General features: G+C 37.1%; 2 protein-coding genes across 4 annotated transcripts in view; one reads left to right on the plus strand and one right to left on the minus strand.

Moving 5' to 3' along the window:
* MAPRE2 (microtubule associated protein RP/EB family member 2) overlaps positions 1-18963 on the minus strand; it is a 128405-nt gene that overhangs the window by 46610 nt on the left and 62832 nt on the right. For 2 of the 3 annotated variants that reach the window (XM_025038678.1, XM_006919972.3), the window contains one exon: positions 9883-10010. The exons of the other annotated variant lie outside the window; for it this stretch is intronic. In XM_025038678.1, the coding sequence (XP_024894446.1) occupies positions 9883-10003 (121 nt within the window). In that variant the 5' untranslated portion in view covers positions 10004-10010. The remainder of the gene's footprint in view (positions 1-9882; positions 10011-18963) is intronic. 3 annotated transcript variants of the gene reach the window in all.
* The window catches only part of LOC102892623 (dynein light chain 1, cytoplasmic-like), a 2488-nt gene continuing 806 nt past the window's right edge, over positions 17282-18963 (plus strand). Inside the window, exon 1 of the mRNA XM_015595629.2 lies at positions 17282-17342. Within this exon, the coding sequence (XP_015451115.1) occupies positions 17282-17342 (61 nt within the window). The remainder of the gene's footprint in view (positions 17343-18963) is intronic.

An 18963-nucleotide genomic window follows, 5' to 3' on the forward strand; every position in this document is an offset into this window, starting at 1 on the left:
TGCATCCTAATGTTTGAGTCTTATGCATACATGTACACATGTAAAACACTGCACCCTCTCTCTGCCCTGCTCAAACATTTTCTCCTTAAAATGTCCTTTTGCCACCTTTTACACATAAATAGAAATTTCTCACTCTTTAAAGGTTAGCCTAAACATCAACACCTCTGTGAAGTTTTTTGGTTCCTAGTGCAGAATTAACTGTTTCACTGCAATGTCTATGGGAGCCCCAAAAGCAGTATGACTTGCATTTTAATTAGTTATCCCTCTTAGTTGATCGGTGAATAACTCTTCAAGACTGGGGTTGGTGACCAATTCATCTTTCTACTGTGTTAGCACAGCTTATGACTGTATAAAGCATTGGTGCTCTAGAATTTCTACGTGGAAAAGGTTTAGGAACTGCCACCTGGCTGGAGTTGGGAAATGGATATGGGAATAAGGAGATAGAAGTGGATGGGAAATGGATGACTATTCTTAAATGTTGCATTAATGCATGTCCCATGATGTGAGATTAAGAAAACATCAACTTCTCATATTAAAGGAGCTGGAGAAGTACTGATGGAGGCTCTCAGCATAGCCACTGCAGTACAGGTTCACTGAACTCATTTAAATACATGGAAAACAGTTAATACCTTGAGGTATAAATCTTTTGTGGGACCAGGCTTATTACAAAACTATCCTAGAAGTTGTTTTATTTTTCTCAATAGCACAGGAAGAAGGAAATGAGAATGTGGAGTCCTGTCAGGTACAAGTGTTTTAAAGCAGGCCTTGGTTCAATGTAAAGAAAGCGCCACATTCTTGGGCTTCCAATGGTGGATCACGCACACATGTACAAGTGTGTGTCTAATATAAGGAATCATTATTCTGGTTATTGTTTCACTCACTAGAAATTACTGATAAATTGAACAGCTCTTCCAAGGCAGGTGGTGAAATCTCAGAACCACCTCATCTTGCTTAGAGGGAAAAAGTTGAGAGCAGGGAGGGAGCAAGGGGAACAGGCAGAGAGATGAGGCTCTCCCAGCCCACCCTGGGTAGGTAGAACAAGGAAGAATTTTATAAGACTGGGAACAAACGCCTGTGTTTTTCTACTAGTGTCTCGCTATCTTTGGTAAGAAAGTTCTTGATGATGGTACCATTGGGTTGTGCCCTTGTCATTCGTAGGATAATTATCAGATGTGTCCCATTTCTTTATAGAATGTAATTTACAGGATGGTGATATGGATTTCTTTTCTAATGCCCATTTCTAGAAGCGATGTTCAATGGATTCCTGATAAATATGGAAAAAACCAGACACACACATACACACAGTGTCTCCTCTATCCCATCCGCGGCTAGCATACATATAGCAAGGAGAGCACAAGGATGCACAAGGAGACCTCAATCTAGAAACAGCTGCGAACACTTGCTTCTCTGAGCTTTTATCCTCTCCTATAAAATAGGATAAAAAAAATCCGATTCTTCCACACAGGGTTGTCATAACAATTAAAATAAATGATATATAAAAAAGCACACTGAAAAAGGTAAGGAGAGATAAATAAAAGTTGAGGCATTATGACATCATTATGCCTCTAAAGTATAAAACTATTATACTTTATGTATTATGTGCCTGGTTAAAATAATCAGAGCTATAAAAATGAACTGGATTTAATTGGATTGTTTCAGATATTAAATATGAATTTCCAAAATGTGTGTTTTAGATTCAAAGGGCAAAGAACCAAAGAACAAAATGAGGTCCTTGGCCTCCCACCAGTAAAGAAAGGGTAGGAACACATTCCTAAGATCCTCCAGTTTATCTGTTGAAAAACATTTGAGGGTTTTTCCAGTCCTTAAGTCTTTCCCCAGATAAATATACGAGGTGCTTAAGTAATCGTAAATTCATTTATAAAAGGAAATGACTATTTCTCCCCAATTTTATAGTCTTCCTGTTAAAGTCTTTAGAAGATTAAAACTGATAAGGAGAAAAGAAAAAAATAGCAACAAGAACACAAAAACATATCCATCATGTAAAGTAACTGACATCTTTAGAAAAATAAAAATAACTTACAATATGTTGCAATATACATTTTTTTCTTGTTAAGATACTTTTTTTTTTTGGAGATGGTAAATGACTTCGAAATAAACATATAATATGCTTTAAAAGGAAGCATCTTATTATAAAACAAAGACGAAATCAGGAGAGGGGGCTCTAAAAGTTTCTGAAATTAGAATTATGAATTACAAATGAGTCTTAAATCCACTACATCCTTGGGCTCCAGCCCTGTTTCCTACACCCTTCACTAAGATTCCTGGGGCCAAGGAGTCACGGATCCAGGCAGTAAAGCTAATTGAGTCTCAATGCTGGGGCTTCAGAGGTTCATTCATTGGCCTAAGGCCTATACTCTCATCAGTATCACCCTCATCACTTAGATCCACCTGTACTTGTTCTGATGACCTACCCATGGTACAAAACAGTTCTCACAGATTCACAGCCACAAACCCATTCATGGTTTTTGAGCATATAAAACTCAGCAGAGTCTTACTATAGTAGATTAGAAGAAAAAGAACCTGAACCCAAGGGGAAATTGTGTGACAGAGTTTGTGAATTAGTGATATACTTACTAAGAACCCTTAAGACTGGAATTGTCCCAGCTAAGGGAAAATAACAAGAGATGAAAGTCTAGGATTTAACTAAGAGCATTGCTTTGTACAAATTCCTACAATTTCTAAATTTTGGGCATCTTAGACAACCATTAGTTTAAGTTTCTAATAATATGTCATTATCTGTTGCATTTCTCCCAAAGAAATGAACAATTCTATAGATTCCAAAGAATACCTTACATGTATGCAGTTGCTTCAAAGAGAGTAAAAACGACTTTCATATACTCATGATGAGATCACCAGGAAAAACTCTTTACATTTTTCTTAGAGAAGACAACATGCTTCATATATTTAAGGGCTATATCTAATAAAACATATTATCCTAGTTACTGTTATCCCATCTGACTCAAGAGTGAGAATTTTTTTTGCATTTTGACATTTAAAAATTAAATTTATAGGGGTGACATTGGTTAATAAAAGCATATAGGTTTCAAGTGTGCAATTCAATAATACATCATATGTGTATTGCATTGTGTATCCACCGCCCAAAGTTACATTTCCTTCCATCACCTTATATGTATAACCCCCCTATCTACTTCCCCTTATCCTTCCCTCTGGTAACCACTAAACTATTGTCCATGTCCACAAGTCTCTGCCTGTCATGTTGTTGCTTTCAGTTTTATATCTCACTTATGAGTGAAATCATATGGCTTTCAATTTTTTCTATCTGACTGATTTTGCTTAGCACGATAATCTCAAGATCCATCCCCATTGTCGCAATTGGCAGTATTTCATCTTTTCTCATGGCTGAGTAATATTCTATTGTATAATGAATTGCTGCTTTATCTCATTATCTATCAAAGAACGCTTTGGTTATTTCCATGTCTTGGCCACTGTGAATAATACTGCTATGAACATCAGGGTGCACATATCTTTGCAGATAAATGTTTTCAAGTTTTCTGGGTAGATACTCAGAAGAGGGATTACTGGGTCATACAGTATTTCTATTTTTAATTTTCTGAGGAACCTCCATACTGTTTTCCATAGCGGCTGTACCAATTTACATTCCAGTGCATAAGGGTTCCTTTTTGTCCACAACCTCTCTAACACCTGTTATTGTCTTATTGATGATAGCCATTCTAACAGGTGTGAGGTGGTATCTCATGGTGGTTTTGATTTGCATTACCCTAAGAGCTAGTGAGGTTGAGCCTTTTTTCCTATGTCTGTTGGCCATTTGTATGTCTTCTTGGGAGAAGCGTCTGTTCAGGTCTTCTGCCCATTTATTAACTGGATTATTATTTTTGTTGTTGAGTTGTATGAGTTCTCTGTATATTTTGGATATTAGGCCTTATCAGGTGTTGTTTGCAAATATCTTCTCCCATTCAGATGGCTGCCTCTGTGTCTTGTTGATGGCTTCTTTGGCTGTGCAGAGCTTTTTAATTTGATATAGTCCCATTCGTTTATTTTTGCTTTTACTTGCTTTGCCTTTGAAGTCAAATTCATAAAATCCTCTCTAAGTTCAAGGTCACCGAGTTTAGTACTTGTTTTTTTCTATGCAATTTATTGTTTCAAGTCTTATATTCAGATCTTTGATCAACAGGGAGGATTTCTGGGGTGTTTTCCAAACTATGGCAATTCTAAGTCATCCAGCCAGTACTAAGCCACTCCGAAAGAATATGAATGAAGGTCTTTCTCCACAAGCTCCCCATGTCTCACCCCCTCCCTCCTTTGTATGCTCGAAGTTTTTGCAAAATAGAATTAACCACAGTGTGGTCTCTAGTCTTTTGTAGGACAGTACCCTGCTGTACTGAGCTCTTAGAACCCAGTCTTATTTATCCGGGTTCTTAGGGCCTAGCTCAAAGAACACCTCAAAACATGTATGTTAAATAAAACTAAATTGATTATCAGAACTGACTACAGTAATGAGATAGATGAAGATGTGACTGATTACTTTCAAAGATATATCATCCATATACGTTGATAAATGAGGGCGAATGCATACACACTTTTTCCCAATGGTATTTAGCATTATAAAATGCAGTAAAAACAAAACCACCATTTTACATTTATTTTCAGCAACAAAGTATCAAAATATATGTAAATAAATACATTTAGAAGGAAAAATGACTGTATTCTGTATTCTGCACATTAGTTGAAACACCGGAGTAGATTGCCCACTACGGCCAACTGAAATTGAGGCTGGACCCTTTCCTCCCCCAACTATCCAACTCATTTTCTGCCTCCTTGTTCTGCAATTAGTTAGTATGCTGAGATCACGAAAACTGATTTTAAAATGAGAGAGAAAAACTGTCAGCAAGAAACAAAAAAACACTCTCTCCATAATACATCACAAACAAATATTCTATTATAATACAATTACATCTCTAACAACAGTAACACAATCCAAGATGACTGAATTTTTTTTTACAGCAAATAACAGTCTATGATTTTATAAAGCTTAGTACGTAAGCTCTTGAGCTTAACAGATACTGATGAAATATCCTTACTTGGTTTCAGTTCAAGAGAGCCAACAAGAGAAGGTCTACTAAATTTAGACTGAGCTGATTTCATCACTAACCTGCCCTCCTGACAGAGGTCTCTGCAGACAGAAAAAAGAAGGCATAAGGACAGCACACTAGGATGGGAGTGGCCTATTTAACAGGCCCATATTGCAATAAAAAATGGTGACGAGACTGCTCTGCTGGGCTCAGTGCCCTTGTAACTACAGGTCCCCAGTAAGGCTGACAGCCACACCTTTATGGACCTTAATTACTGTAAAGCCTAGACCCTTTCAGGGAGCCATCAAGGACCCACAATTGTAAACGTGACTACAATGACTACCATATGATCAGCCAGATTCAGAAGTTTTCCTGGAAGAAGAAAATACCAGAAACTTGATCTAACACAAAGCTTGAAACAATTTTGAAAAGCACAAATTGAAATGGAATCAGATCCTGACCATTTTGTCTTTTTTTTTGTTTGTTTTTAAAAAGAGAGTCAACAAAATATCTAAACTTTCCATCTAAAAAAATGGTTTAATTTGAATGACATTTCATTAAAATACTAAAATGCTCAGGAAAACAACTGAGCTGTTGATCAGCATAGCGCGTACGTGACACATAGATTTTATCTCAGCATCTGTAAGTCAGCTATTTGCTTGGCCTGTGGAGTGAGTGGGAAAGAGAGAGGCTGCAGTTGCCTTTTGAGGTATGGCGGTTAGGTGCTCAGCTGGCCAAGTGCTTGCAGTGACCAAGCAGTGGGCCCAATGACTCTGCTGTTTAGATCCCAGCCTAAGAGAGAGGGCTGGGACCCAGAAAAATCGAAATCGGGAAAAGTTTCAAAGGAGATTTGCTATGTTGGGGCAGGGATGAGGGGTGAAGAAGAAAAGGGAGTGATACTTTTCTTCTATTCCCATCATACTTTTCTTACTCTATTTCTTTTTGTTCTTTCTCTTCACATAACCCACTATCTTTTCTATCATGTCCAAAACAGTATTTCAACTTACTTAACCTGAATTTAGGGATTTTTACCACCTAGCTGCCCATTCCCCCTCTTGAATATCTTATAAAATACCTAGGAAACTGGTTTGAGCTGGTACTAAAGTAAACACAAAACATCTCCTCGCTCTGCAAAAAGCCCTGAAAATTTTATAAACAATCGAACTAAAATATAAAATATTTTTAAGCAGAACCAATCTGATAGTTTATGTGGTTCAACCTCCCCATTCCACTATGGGAAATCTACAAATATTATTCATTTTCAAAAGAGATTTAGGTAAGCAGTATACTGTCATACTGTCGTATTATAAGATAGTATTCAGATCCATTGATAACCAGCTCTCCATTTACACAGCCCATTTTTTCTTGTTTGAATTTGCTTTTCACAAGAAATGAAATGAATGCAAACCAAATACACACATGATTACATGACCCACATTTACTATTCAAAGAAAATTTTCATAAGGTTACATCCTTGGAATAAAATGAAAGGAGTTAAGAGTGAGTCATTTCATTGTTTTATAATTTACTGCAATGTATTTCCAAGTGTTATACCTTCTCACACCATTTTTGCCTTAAAGAGCTTTTAAAATGCTCACATAAAAACAAATGAGATGTTATATAAAGGCAGAAAATCCTGAAGAAAATGGAACGCAAATGTCAAACAGTATTTCAGCTTTTTATGAGCTAAATACAAGCTGAATTAGTTTTAATATTAGCTAGAGGGAGATCTCTTAGCTGGAAATAAAAAAAGAAAAGGAAATAATGCAAATGGGGGGGAGGGGGGGAAGAAATGCCAAAAGGGGACTGCCAGGATGAGAGCATAAGTCTTTAGGAAAGAGAGTAAGAAATAATTTTACTGAACAAGAAAATAAGTTTAATTATGCGAAGATATTTTGTGTATGTTTTTCCACAGCATACTACTAAAATAAAATTATACACATTTTAATCTAAAGGGATTAAAATGAAAGTTGAAGAAAAAATATTATCCAAGAAATTTGACTACTTATAAGTATAATGAGGGTACTTCACTTAGGACAACAATGTTCAGTTTTGTTCTTATTCTAACAGCACTGTCCTGGCTGCCTTAAATGCCTTCTGGAACAATAAATTCATAAATAAATAAACAGAAAGATAGCATTCCCCGGCTAAATGTCACTGCTAAAGACAAGAGAAAAGTTGCAGACTAAATTATGCATAAGGAAACTGTGCCAGATAGGTTTTTGGATAATTTAACTATACTTTTAGTGGTTTGGGGTTTCTTGAAAATGTACTGCAAACCTGGCAGCAGCAAAAAAAAACAGCTGGGGTGCTTGTTATGCAGATTTTGGGCTTTATACCCCTGAAATTGATTTAAAAGGTCAAGGAGCCTTAGAATCTGCATTTTCAAGCAGCTCTCCAGGAGATTATAAATGCATATGGTCCACAGTTTATACTTTGAAGAAACCTTTGCCTAAAATAAAAGACCCCCTCTCTACTATGGAGATTAACATGTTTTTTATCCCAGCCAAAATATGTGTTTCAGAGCAGAAAGGAATCTAACCTTTATTCTTCTGAACTATCCACCTCATAACCTTAGATAGTCAGTGAGTTATCCTAATGGAAATGATCTGTTCGGCAGTGATCAAAATTTTTTCAGAGGTGTCATCATGCCACACTTGAGAGTGATGCAGCTATGAATGGTTGCAAAAGGCACACCAATGCACAAGAATCCTTTTCAAATGCTGCTTAAAATTTTGTGAGAAATTTGAAAGATATGCAAAGGAATTATGTATATTACTCATAAAAATTTATTACTGTATCTAAAAAACCCTCTGATCTGCTCTCATTTTGTTTGCTAGCAAAAACTCTTCAAGTGTATTGCATAGGAATCTCCACAGATTCCTTTAGCTTTTAAGAACCGTGACTGGGAATTTTTCCTATGACTCTTTTCCTTAGCCTCTTCCATCCAGTGTCTCTTTTTCTTGACAACCAAACCCATCCTCCTTATCCACATGTACATACATCCACTTTGTGGTTAAGATATACATTAACTACAATACAAAGTGGTATGTGCTATTAACAAAGGGATTGCTAATTAACAGAGAAACTTGTTTTTAGGGTTTTTTTGGGAGCAAATTAAAAATAAAATATTAGAAAGCTCCAGAACACACAGCAAGAACAGCACAATTAAAATTTGATTGAGTGGAGATTTGAAGTTGAATAAGCTGCAACAAGGGTTGTTTCTGACACTAACTGTTAAAGCCATTCCAGTAGGCCAACAATGTAGACCTCACAATTTATATCATCATAGTTTATCAGCTTTTCTCTAGCTTGTAATGAAGAGCAAAGAACTGATTAGTTAGCACCCACTACTGACCTCACAAACCAGAGGATTTCATGTTCGAGGCCTGGGCACAGAGAGGGTAGGTGAGGCAATGCCTACGTTCTGGCCAACCTCACTGTCTTTCCTCATGGGAAAAATGATCATGAGAGAAGAGGGGTCAATGGTGTTGCAAGTTAGTTCTTGAGTCTACTCTGATCAAATCCAGACCTGGCAAAGGGAGAGTATATTCATTTACTGGTGGGCACTGCAGTCAGGCATATCCGAGAGTGACTGCTGGGGGCTTTCCAAATTCTGAGTGCACTCCTGAAATCTTCTTACATGTAACTCACTGGGAAAGACAGCAGAACACCTAAAACCACTGCACAGGATAAGCCTGATGATTCCTTTGTATCTATTATGCCTCATGGAAATTCACTTGAATACATTTCAGTAATATTTTCTATTTTCTAACACATTTTCATGTGAGAGCCAAAGAGGAAATCTCTTACCTATTAGTTCACAAGAAGAAAACACTTCCTGTTTTCAAAGGAAGACTATTTATTTCTTTGATAAATACACTAACCTATGAATGAATTACTTTACTAGTGGCACATTTTTATAACATGTCTCTACTTTATCATACAAGTTGAAACTTTCTACTTTTTAAACAAGTTTAACTCAATATGCATTCCTTACGACCTACTTTATACCAAGCATGGTGTCATCGCAGGCATTTAAAAATAAATACAGTCCTGTCTTCAAGGACGCTTGGTGACTTCAGGGGAGTTAGACCTTCTAACGCAGTGTTGCAACTTATTCCGCAAGGGTGGGCACAGTGTTTTGGGGAAAAAAGATTCTGGGAGGCTGGGGAACCCTTTACAGAAGGAGCAACAACTGAGTCAGATTTTGAAGTGTCAATGGGGCTTTACCATAAATGAAAAAGAAAGCCCTTCACAGCAAAGAGGGCATGGCAAAAGCTATGGGATGCAAAAGGGAAGGAACAACGAGTGTTTTATGGGGCTGAGATACAGAGGAGAGTGATGAGGACAATGAATTTGAGGAGATGGGTTGGAGCTAGAACAGAAATGACCTTACTAGAGATGTAGAAGAGTTTGAATTTTATCCTATAGAAAGAACAATGTGGAGCCCTGAAGGTTTAAGGATAAGAGTTAAAAGACACAATCTGTATTTTAGCAAGAGAGGTATGGTGGCTGATAGAGGGATGATAGAGTAGAGCCTGGAAGACCTGTTAGGAGGCATTACAGAGCTCGAGAGCTCAAGCGAGGCTGTTCATAATACGCGTCAAGATGGCTCTATGCTCTTAGATGCTCATAAAGATTCCCCCCATAATTCTTTAGTTATACCTGAGTTTTCCCCCTTTAATTATATATTGATACTGATACATATTTTTTCCTACCCCAAATATACCATCTGTGCTTCATAAAATCACATTCCACAAAGTAGACAGTAAACATTTAGGTAAATACTTAAAAGATAATCTCTTACCTGAACAAAGCTGTTCCACTTTCGTGTAGTTTAAAGATACTATGTCATTAACCCATGCAATGATGTCATGTCTGCTCATAGTCTCTTGGGTTATCGAGGTAGAATACACATTGACTGCCATTCCCCAGCTAGAAAACAAACAAACAAGTTTATTGACCTACAGGGAAAAAATTATCTCAGAAACAAAAGACACCTATTCAAAGTCAGGATCCCAGGCAGAACTCAGGATTTTTTAAAAAGTCCTCTTGTGTAAGCCCTCCTTCTTTTCTCTTTCTGTTCTACACATTTGCCATGATATGATTAAATTTCATACATTGTTCACGCAGTATCATTTCACACCTCCCTCAACTGGGCTCAAATGTTCTTCAGTTTCTGAATTCCTAATTTATCCTGCAATTTAGTCTCACTTTTGTCTTTAAGTCTATGTGTGGTTTTAACACATTATCGGGTCTCTAACAGTGCACACTAGAGTAATCTTTTAGCTATATACATGATTTCACATGATTTCACAGAACTTTCATTGCTTGCAAACAGCGATCTGTTCAGCTTTGGATATGTAAATGGCAGCTCCACTGTATCCAGTTACTCAGGCTAAAACACTATTATTTTTGTCTCTTTAATTTCCCTCACCACTATGTCCAATCCATCAGCAAATCTTATTTGCTTTACTTTCACAAAGTATTTTCAGAGGCTGCTACCCTGATCCAAACTTCCATCAGTTCTCACCTGGTCTCTTCATGCTCGCCCATCTTGCATCCTCGCCCCCACCCCCTGGTCTCAACACAAGAGGAACAGTGATCCTATCGGCACAAATCAGATCCTTTCCTCCTTAGTTCAAAACCCTCCAATGGCTGCTCACCTCACCAAGCTCTATGAGAAAAGCCTCATGTATTCCACTCCTTGATATCTTCCTCTACCACCCTCCCCTTCACTCCACTCTATCATCACCATGTATGGTATATATATCATACCATATATCATGTACATGGTATATACATCACCGTGCATATGTATGGATATATGTGTGTGTGTGTGTGTGTGTGTGTGTGTGTGTATACTTTCATTTTGGAAATTTTCTGATACATGCAAAATGAGAGAGAAGAAAACAACAAATCGGTTGTGTTTACTCCTTGGCTTCAATGCTTATCAATACTTGGACAATCTTGTTTCATTTTTATACATTCATCAACAAACACTCCCTGCCCCCAGCCAGATTATTTTGAAGTAAATGCCAAGCATCACATCATTTCACCTGTATTTCAGTATGTCTCTAAAAGGACAGAAAAAAAACTATAAAAGTATTACCACACCTAAAAATAAAAACAATTTCTTAATATCATCAAATATATAATGTTTTATAATTTTGTTTCAGTTTGTTTGAATCTGGATTCAAATAAGGTTCATATGTACTTTTAAGTTTATTTTATCTTGGTTCCTTCTCCATTTCTAAAATTTCCCTCGCAATTTTTGTGTTATTGTTAAAGGAACTGGGTTATCTTGTAGTTTCCACAGTCTGGATTTTCCTCACTGCATCCCATTGGTGTGATTTAACATATTCCTCTGTCCCTTGTATTCCCACGCACTGGTAATTCAAGCTAGAGGCTTGATCCAATCAAGTTCTAATTGTGGGTGGCGGGCAAGGCCACTTCATGTGGTAAACATCCACCAGGAGGCACGATATATTTGATTGACTCCTTTTGCCATTTGTAAGTCTTTGGTGGTATTTGCCTAGATCTGACAATTCTTTAGAGACTTCAAAGTGGTATTCTATTATTTGTTCTTGATTTGTTAGCTGGGATAATTCTATAAAGAGAAATTTTCCCTTCTGAGGCACCAATCATTTAAGGCAGGCAGGATAGATGCCTGATTTTCAGCAGTTTTCAAACTAAAGAGGTAGTTCCCTAATATTTTCCAAACATGACCAACAGAGTTTTATTTTTAAAGTATAATTATGAACTCAATCCACTGCAATTTATATCCTTATTGATATAAGCTTGCAGAGAGCTCACTTAAGATGGGCTCTGAGTTCTTTTGACAAGGTCCTGGTCTTCAACAATGCCCTTGCTTTCTGGTATGACAAAGTGTTCCAGGTTCAGCTTGTACATTTCTTGCTTTAGACTGAAAACTAGTCATTTATTTCTCCAAGGGTTCTTTAGTCCTTTCGGTGGCAAATGGTATTTAGAGATAATATTTTTAAGCATGACTATATATGACAGAAAAAAGTCTATGGTTTCATAGATTTACAGGTTTTACACAAAAATCTATGTATTTATGGAATAGCTGTGTTCAGGGTCCTTATTAAGTCTAAACAAAGCAACAAAAATTGGCTTTCTACTTATAGTGTTAAAAGAAAATTTTATTTATTTATAACTATCCATTAATCTATCTTTGAAAACACCCTCATCTCTAAATTCTCTTCACGGAAGACCTGAAAAAAATCATTGTACTGGCATCTCATAATGTGACCATAATTACTGCTTTTCTATATTATCATAGGCTGTTTATTTGTTGGTTAATAACTTCTGTTTTTTTAACATCAATTTTTATTTTATTAATATAAAATGGTAAAAAAAAATAGAACAGAAAAAATTAAAATAAATAACAACCTCTTGTCCTTGCCTTTTTAAAAACTTACCCTCTTTTTCTTAGATGTTACCTCCATCAATCTAAATGATATACTGTCATTTTATGACTTAGTAACTTTAGTTAATTATTTATTTTTATTATTTTTTAAAATTTATTTTGTTAGTTTCAGGTATACAGTACATTGGTTAAACATTTATATAGTTTATGAAGTGATTCCCTCGATTACTCTAGCACCTATATTGGCTCTACACATAGCCATTACAATACTATTGACTATATTCCCTATGCTGTACTATTTTGTAACTACTGATTTATGCTTCATCCCTTCACCTTTTTCTCCCAGCCTCCCAACCCTCCTCCCCTCTTGCAGACACCATTACTATCCTCTGTATCGTGCTGTTTTCGTTTAGTTTGTTCCTTTTGTTCCTTAGATTCCACATATAAGTGAAATCATGTGGTATTTATCTTTCTCTGTCTGACTTATTTAGCTCAGCACTATAACCTCTAGGTCCATCCACAACGTTGAAAATGGTAGGATTTCATTCATTTTTTCTTATGGCCGAGTAACATTCCATTGTATATATGAACCATAACTTCTTTATCCAATCATCTGTTGATGGACATTTTAGTTGCTAACTTGTTTTCTTCATTCTAGCATTTATTAAACAAAACCATTGACTTTTAATACCCAAATTTTTCAATCAACTATACAAATTATATAAAATCTTAAAAGATAAGTAATTCAATATTTAAAATATTGTGGACTGTTTGATGTAATTTTCACATACAGGCATAACCTATAGCAGCTGATACACTTTTCTAATGGTTTCTTTTTCAGGCAGTGCAGAAAAGCTTTACCAGGCAATGAATCAATGAAGGATGAGGTATGAGGCCCAGAATTGTGCTAGATGGCACCAAACCAAATTGGGATAAAATTTTTGCTCCAGATGATTTAAAAAGAAAACTAAACATAATGCAGGAGATACAATCAGTTATGTGCTTTAAAAAGATAAACCATCTCTAAGTGAGTAAAAATGTTCTGTGGTTACATAACAGAAAGAAGGGAACAAAAAAAGGACAGGTAAGAGTTATGACAGCTTTTAAAAATCCAAGAGTACAAGGAAGCAAGTCATTTGCTGCAGGTTCTGTCAATGAATCACTCTCTGGGTCTTTACTAAAAATGTTTGCCTAAGGACAGCAGTCTTTCCACATCTTAACGGGCCTGTAGCTCACAAAGACAGCTCACTATCTGCTTTCAAGGAGCTCATTAAGATGACCATGTGAACAATAAAATAGCACCTGATTTTTGCTTTGGAAAAATTCCAGTTAGTTACTAGGCTCACCACTCTATCTTCCAACTCCAAATTTCACCGAGATACCATAAATTCACGTCACCTGTGGTTGTCTTTTACTCTTTTTGTTGATGATGCCTTCTGATTTTAGGTGAGAGAGTTTTGGATCCAGATTCCCTCTCTGCAGAAGGAAAGTGTTCTTCCTAACCTCTAGGAAGTCAGGGGGCAACCAAAGTGGAAAAAACAATTTTATTACTGCTCTGCCAGCCATTCGTTCTCTTCCCAATTCCTTCAACTCCCACTTTTTCTACAGGTGCAACTCCAATATATTCAAACTTAAGTTATCCAGGTGGCTAAATAGTTACAGAAGAAAATTTATATTTGTCCAAATATTACACTCAGGGCTGATAAGACAGTATTTAATAGTCTTAGTTCTTCTGTGGACACCCGCTAAAATCCTAAGAATTCATTCTATTTTCTTGAGTGTCAACTTATCTTACAGTATAAAAGTAAAAGTACCTGCCCTTGTCTATTCTTCAGAAATGCTGTGTGTACATCGAGGAAATTCTCTATCATTTTAAAGTGATTCCATACTCCTATTTTGATCCTTGAAAGAATCTTGTGAAGGAAGCATGGCAGGAATTATATTCTTCCCTGACAAATGTGAATTCCTTGTCCTTTTGAAAGATTTAATTTGAATAATTTCCCAAGATTCAGTCAAGAAAAATAAATGATTAAGAAAGGTAAAGTAACATCATATGCTACAGAATGATGAGCCAATGTACCGTGCAGTGTTTATTCTCCTGTTTAGATTTTCAGCATGTCTTTCACACAGAAACAACAGTTTATTCTTACATGACCTGCCATCTGGTCCCTGGGACGTAAGCTTTTCTCTCTGTGTCATCCTTATAAAAGAAGGAAGCCGAAGCACTGTCCCTTAATTTGTGGCTTTCAGTCAGAATCTTAACCAGATCACCACGTGTTTAAAGCCTGGTAAGAAAAACTGCACTGACAGCTGTAGATAAGCAAGGCACTAAAACCTATATTAGAGTCTCTGGGTTATGATACTGAGCTATGGCATTTCACATTTATTTTGAAATGCATTTGCATTCATTACTTCTATTCGAACATAAAGCAATAATCACAGTATATTTACACACTGTTTTTGTGAATGTCTGAACGCCTTTCTGGGAAGCTGGCAATGTACTTTTTGCAAACAGGAGAAAGAAAAAGACAAAAGCAAAAATCTCTTCATACCTCCCACAGGCAAAGTCATGTTTCTGGCTTGTCAGTGGGTAGTGACCACTGATACACGTGACTTCACAAAAAGGACAGCCTCAGCCTGAGGGCCAATGTGTTGATTTTGCCCCCATTTTACCCTGTCTTCAGCATTTGGTGGTAGTGGTAAGGAGAGAGGTCTGGCAAGTTTAGGCTTTGCAGCAGTGACTCAGCCATAAAGATTAGAAACTGCACGACTGCTTACTGAAACAAAAGGAATTTTATGCGACTATGCGAGACCCTGAGTTAGCCTACTGAGGAAAGCACTGATAAAGGCTTGGTAAGTCCTGAATTGTGGAAACCAAAATATGAATTCTACCACCTTACCAGCCATGGACTCCAAAATCAATTACAAAATATTCTACAATTTTCCCTAAGAACAGATTTGGCAAGGTGCGTGAATTATTCCAGAAAAGTGTCTCTTCAAAATTCAACAAATATATAAAATGTCATAGCTAGCATTATGTGTGGCCATTAAATGAAATTATTTATGTAATTAATTTTGTCTGTCTGCTCCACCTTAACCGTTACAAACAGATCACAGGCCTGAAAGAGAGAGATTGAGAGAGAGAGAGAGAGAGAGAAGAGAGAGAGAGAGAGAGAGACAGAGAGAGAGACAGAGAGAGAGAGACAGAGAGAGAGAGACAGACAGAGAGACAGAGAGAAGTGTGTGTGTTTGGCGTGGGTGAGGAGGCCACTTTTCCTCATTTCCTCCCTTCACACTTTGATTACTCCTTTTGGAGGAAAATGCAGTGTTTTTCTCCCTCCCCGGCAAGGCTCACGACAGGCCAGGTGTCCTAGGATACTGGCTCTGGTCTTGTTTTGGGTGTGTGGATGTGAGCGGGGTTTGAGAAATTAATTTTGGGAATGAGGCATGTGGAACCTATTTTGATTTTTCGCAACTAACGTTTGAGTTTGCCAGGCTTCCCAAGTTTAGATACGACCATCTGCAGAAGAGCTCTCTGTAAGTGGTTGACTATTGTCTGCAGCTCTGTAAGGAGGCTTCGTTTGGCTTATATTCACCCCAAACCCATTTTGAAGTGGAACCTTTAAAAGCCCTTCCTGTCTTGTTACCTGCTTTAACACTCCCTAAAGAGTCCATATGCCACTGGAAATTTCACTTTCAGTATAAAATATTCTGAAAATTCTACCTGCCCCATGCAAATATACTCCATTCACACATTTTACACTGACAATAACTATACCTATAGTGATGACTGTTTTTCTTCTCTCTCATAACAATTTCTATGTTCATCATGTTCCCCTATTACTGGGAGAAGTACTCCATCTCCAGTAGTCTAAGATAGATAAATACATGCAATTCATCCTTCACCCAGTTTCACATGAACGAAAACAAAGAACAGACTAGGAAAGAGGTACAAAGAATATGGTGTTTTTCTTTTTACCTCAGGAACTTATTTCTTTGAACTTTGGCACATACAAATTTCTGAAACCCTTATAATAATCTATAACCTAAGTTTGGTTTCTTAAGTAATGTTTAAGGACATCAGTGCTTCATAGGAAGCCCTGTCTCACTGAGTAGGTGTTAGTTCCTTTCAAAGTGCCTCAGAAGCCACTGTTGGTATCACGTCTCCATACGTGCCAAGGTGGGAGCAATGCCAGTGAGCCACAAGAACACCTCTGTTTACCAACCGTTGGATATATGTCTGGTCCCGGTCAAGGCCTCACCTTTAACCCCCATCTCACGGGGTGATCTTTGGTTCAAGTTTTTAGGATTCTCAAGGTTGGCCTGTTCTTACATATCAGGTAAAGGGAGATGCATTGTAAACATGGTTTTTTAGTCAGAAGAATTTTGTCATTCTAATGGAAATAGCCATTTTGCAAATACTTCTAAGTATCCAAAAACATTATAATAGAGTGTAAAAACAGATTTAGCCAATCACTGATATAACAATATATCTTCCTCTTATAAGCAACATCTTTCTGAAATAACCTGTAAATATTTTGAAGAAAAATATTTTTACATTTATATCCCACATCTCAAATACCGAGTCAAAAGAAGAAATCCCAAAGTTGTTTTCAAAGACCACTACTTCTGCACTAGAATATATGTCATCAACCTGAGGAGGGATGAAGAGGTTCAGTCCCACAGAAGACATTCACTTAACTGTGTTTTCCTCTGAAAAACCTCACACCACCACCAAGAGATTCTGCCCGAGTGCCTCCCAGTCTATCTCCCTAACGAAAGGCTGATGTGCAGTCTCCTGTGGCAGACCCTAATAATGAACTGGGCATCAAGTGTCAATGTGTCTCCTGAACCAGAAACTTCCCCGCTTTTCAGCTGTGCGTAATTAATTCTCTAGATTCAATACCTCAAAGGGTAGCATTTCAACATTTAACCAAGGAAAGAAACTCTCCAGATAATTCTTGGTTCATCACTTTCTCTTTATTGGTGACCTGAAATGTGGAGGCAGGGAGACTGTATTTGTTTGAGGAGAAGGACCGGGATGGAGTGAAGTGGGAGTCAGAGAGGGTATCTTTGAAAGACAAACCTTGACAAGATGAAATCTCTCTAGAGAGACATTACAGAAACTATATTGTTTCATTTAAAATTGGGTTTTAAAGCTTCCATTGAATTTGTGGAAAAATTGATGCCTGCATGGATTTTTGGCTGCGATGGGAATTTAGGAAGTCATTTATTGTTTTTAGTTAATTGCAGCGGTCTTGAGCCACTGTGGGCAGATGTGCATCTGTTTTATTTCTGTAGGGCTCTATGACACTGTTAAGGGATTAGACAATCAAGACTAACTCCTCCAGGCATGACCCTCCCTGGAGAGCTGCCACGAATGAGTTGAAGGCCCTCCTAGGGGTCTGAATGCAGTACTGACTTAGACAAGGATGGCGGAGAAACAGCAAGACATGTCCACAATTATAAAATACGTATATTTTATTAAGGCACAGATACCGAACTACTATAACTTATTTTCTCAAAATTAGGCTATTCGCAGTTTAGAGCTAGTGAAGAAAACCAGTGTAAAGAACTTTAATACTAAGCTGGTTAAACAAACATTGGATAAAACATGAGTTTTATCAGAGGGCAGAGTTGCTTGCTCTGTATTCCAGGTGTTTTCTAGGCAGCCTACCATTGCAATTATTAATGTGCTCTTCATTAGCATTCGCTGCTTGATAGTCATGCTTTTAATATGGGCACAAAGTTCTAGTTAAGTGTGACAATCAGAAGTCTCAACTCCACTAATAACTGCTACCTCTCAGAAAGAATGAACAGAAAAATAATACTCTTTTTCAGAGTGCCCGTCAATTTTACCATTAACTTACTCTTTAAAACAGAAATATGGCACTCTTTTTTTTGACATACCACCAAGTATTACAAGAACTACTTAAAAAAATAGAATATGATTAAAACACAAATTTCTCCAACTGCCTGCAAAAGGAGATGCCATAAGAAGGCTTGAAAATCTACTTCCATTTTAATAGCTTTGTCATTATCTATATTAACCCCAACAGGTATTATTCAGTAGGTGGCTTACTTTGACTACCCAGAACATTGTAAGTAAATGCAACAGAAATGCAACTTTCAAAACAGCATATAGAGGTTTTGGTTTTTTAAAACTCAAAATTAACAACGATGTAATGATGGCCCTGAAATGACTTGGAAACTTGGCTCTTATCCAAGAAATGAAGAAATTTTGGAATTCTAAAAAAGTTCTTTGTGGCGTTCATAATGTTCACTAATTTGAATAAAACTTAGCTGCATATAATGCAAGAATAAAAAGCTAAGGTCATAAACACAAACACACACACACACACACACACACACACACACACACAAACACACACACACGCACGTGCGCGCACGCAACCACGCAGGTATCCCTACCCTACAGATATGCCCAGAGAAAGCCTGATTAAAGAACGAGGATACATAGTAATTAGCTAATCAAAA

Source organism: Pteropus alecto, unplaced genomic scaffold (genome assembly GCF_000325575.1).
Source record: "Pteropus alecto unplaced genomic scaffold, ASM32557v1 scaffold146, whole genome shotgun sequence".
Lineage (NCBI taxonomy): Eukaryota > Metazoa > Chordata > Mammalia > Chiroptera > Pteropodidae > Pteropus > Pteropus alecto.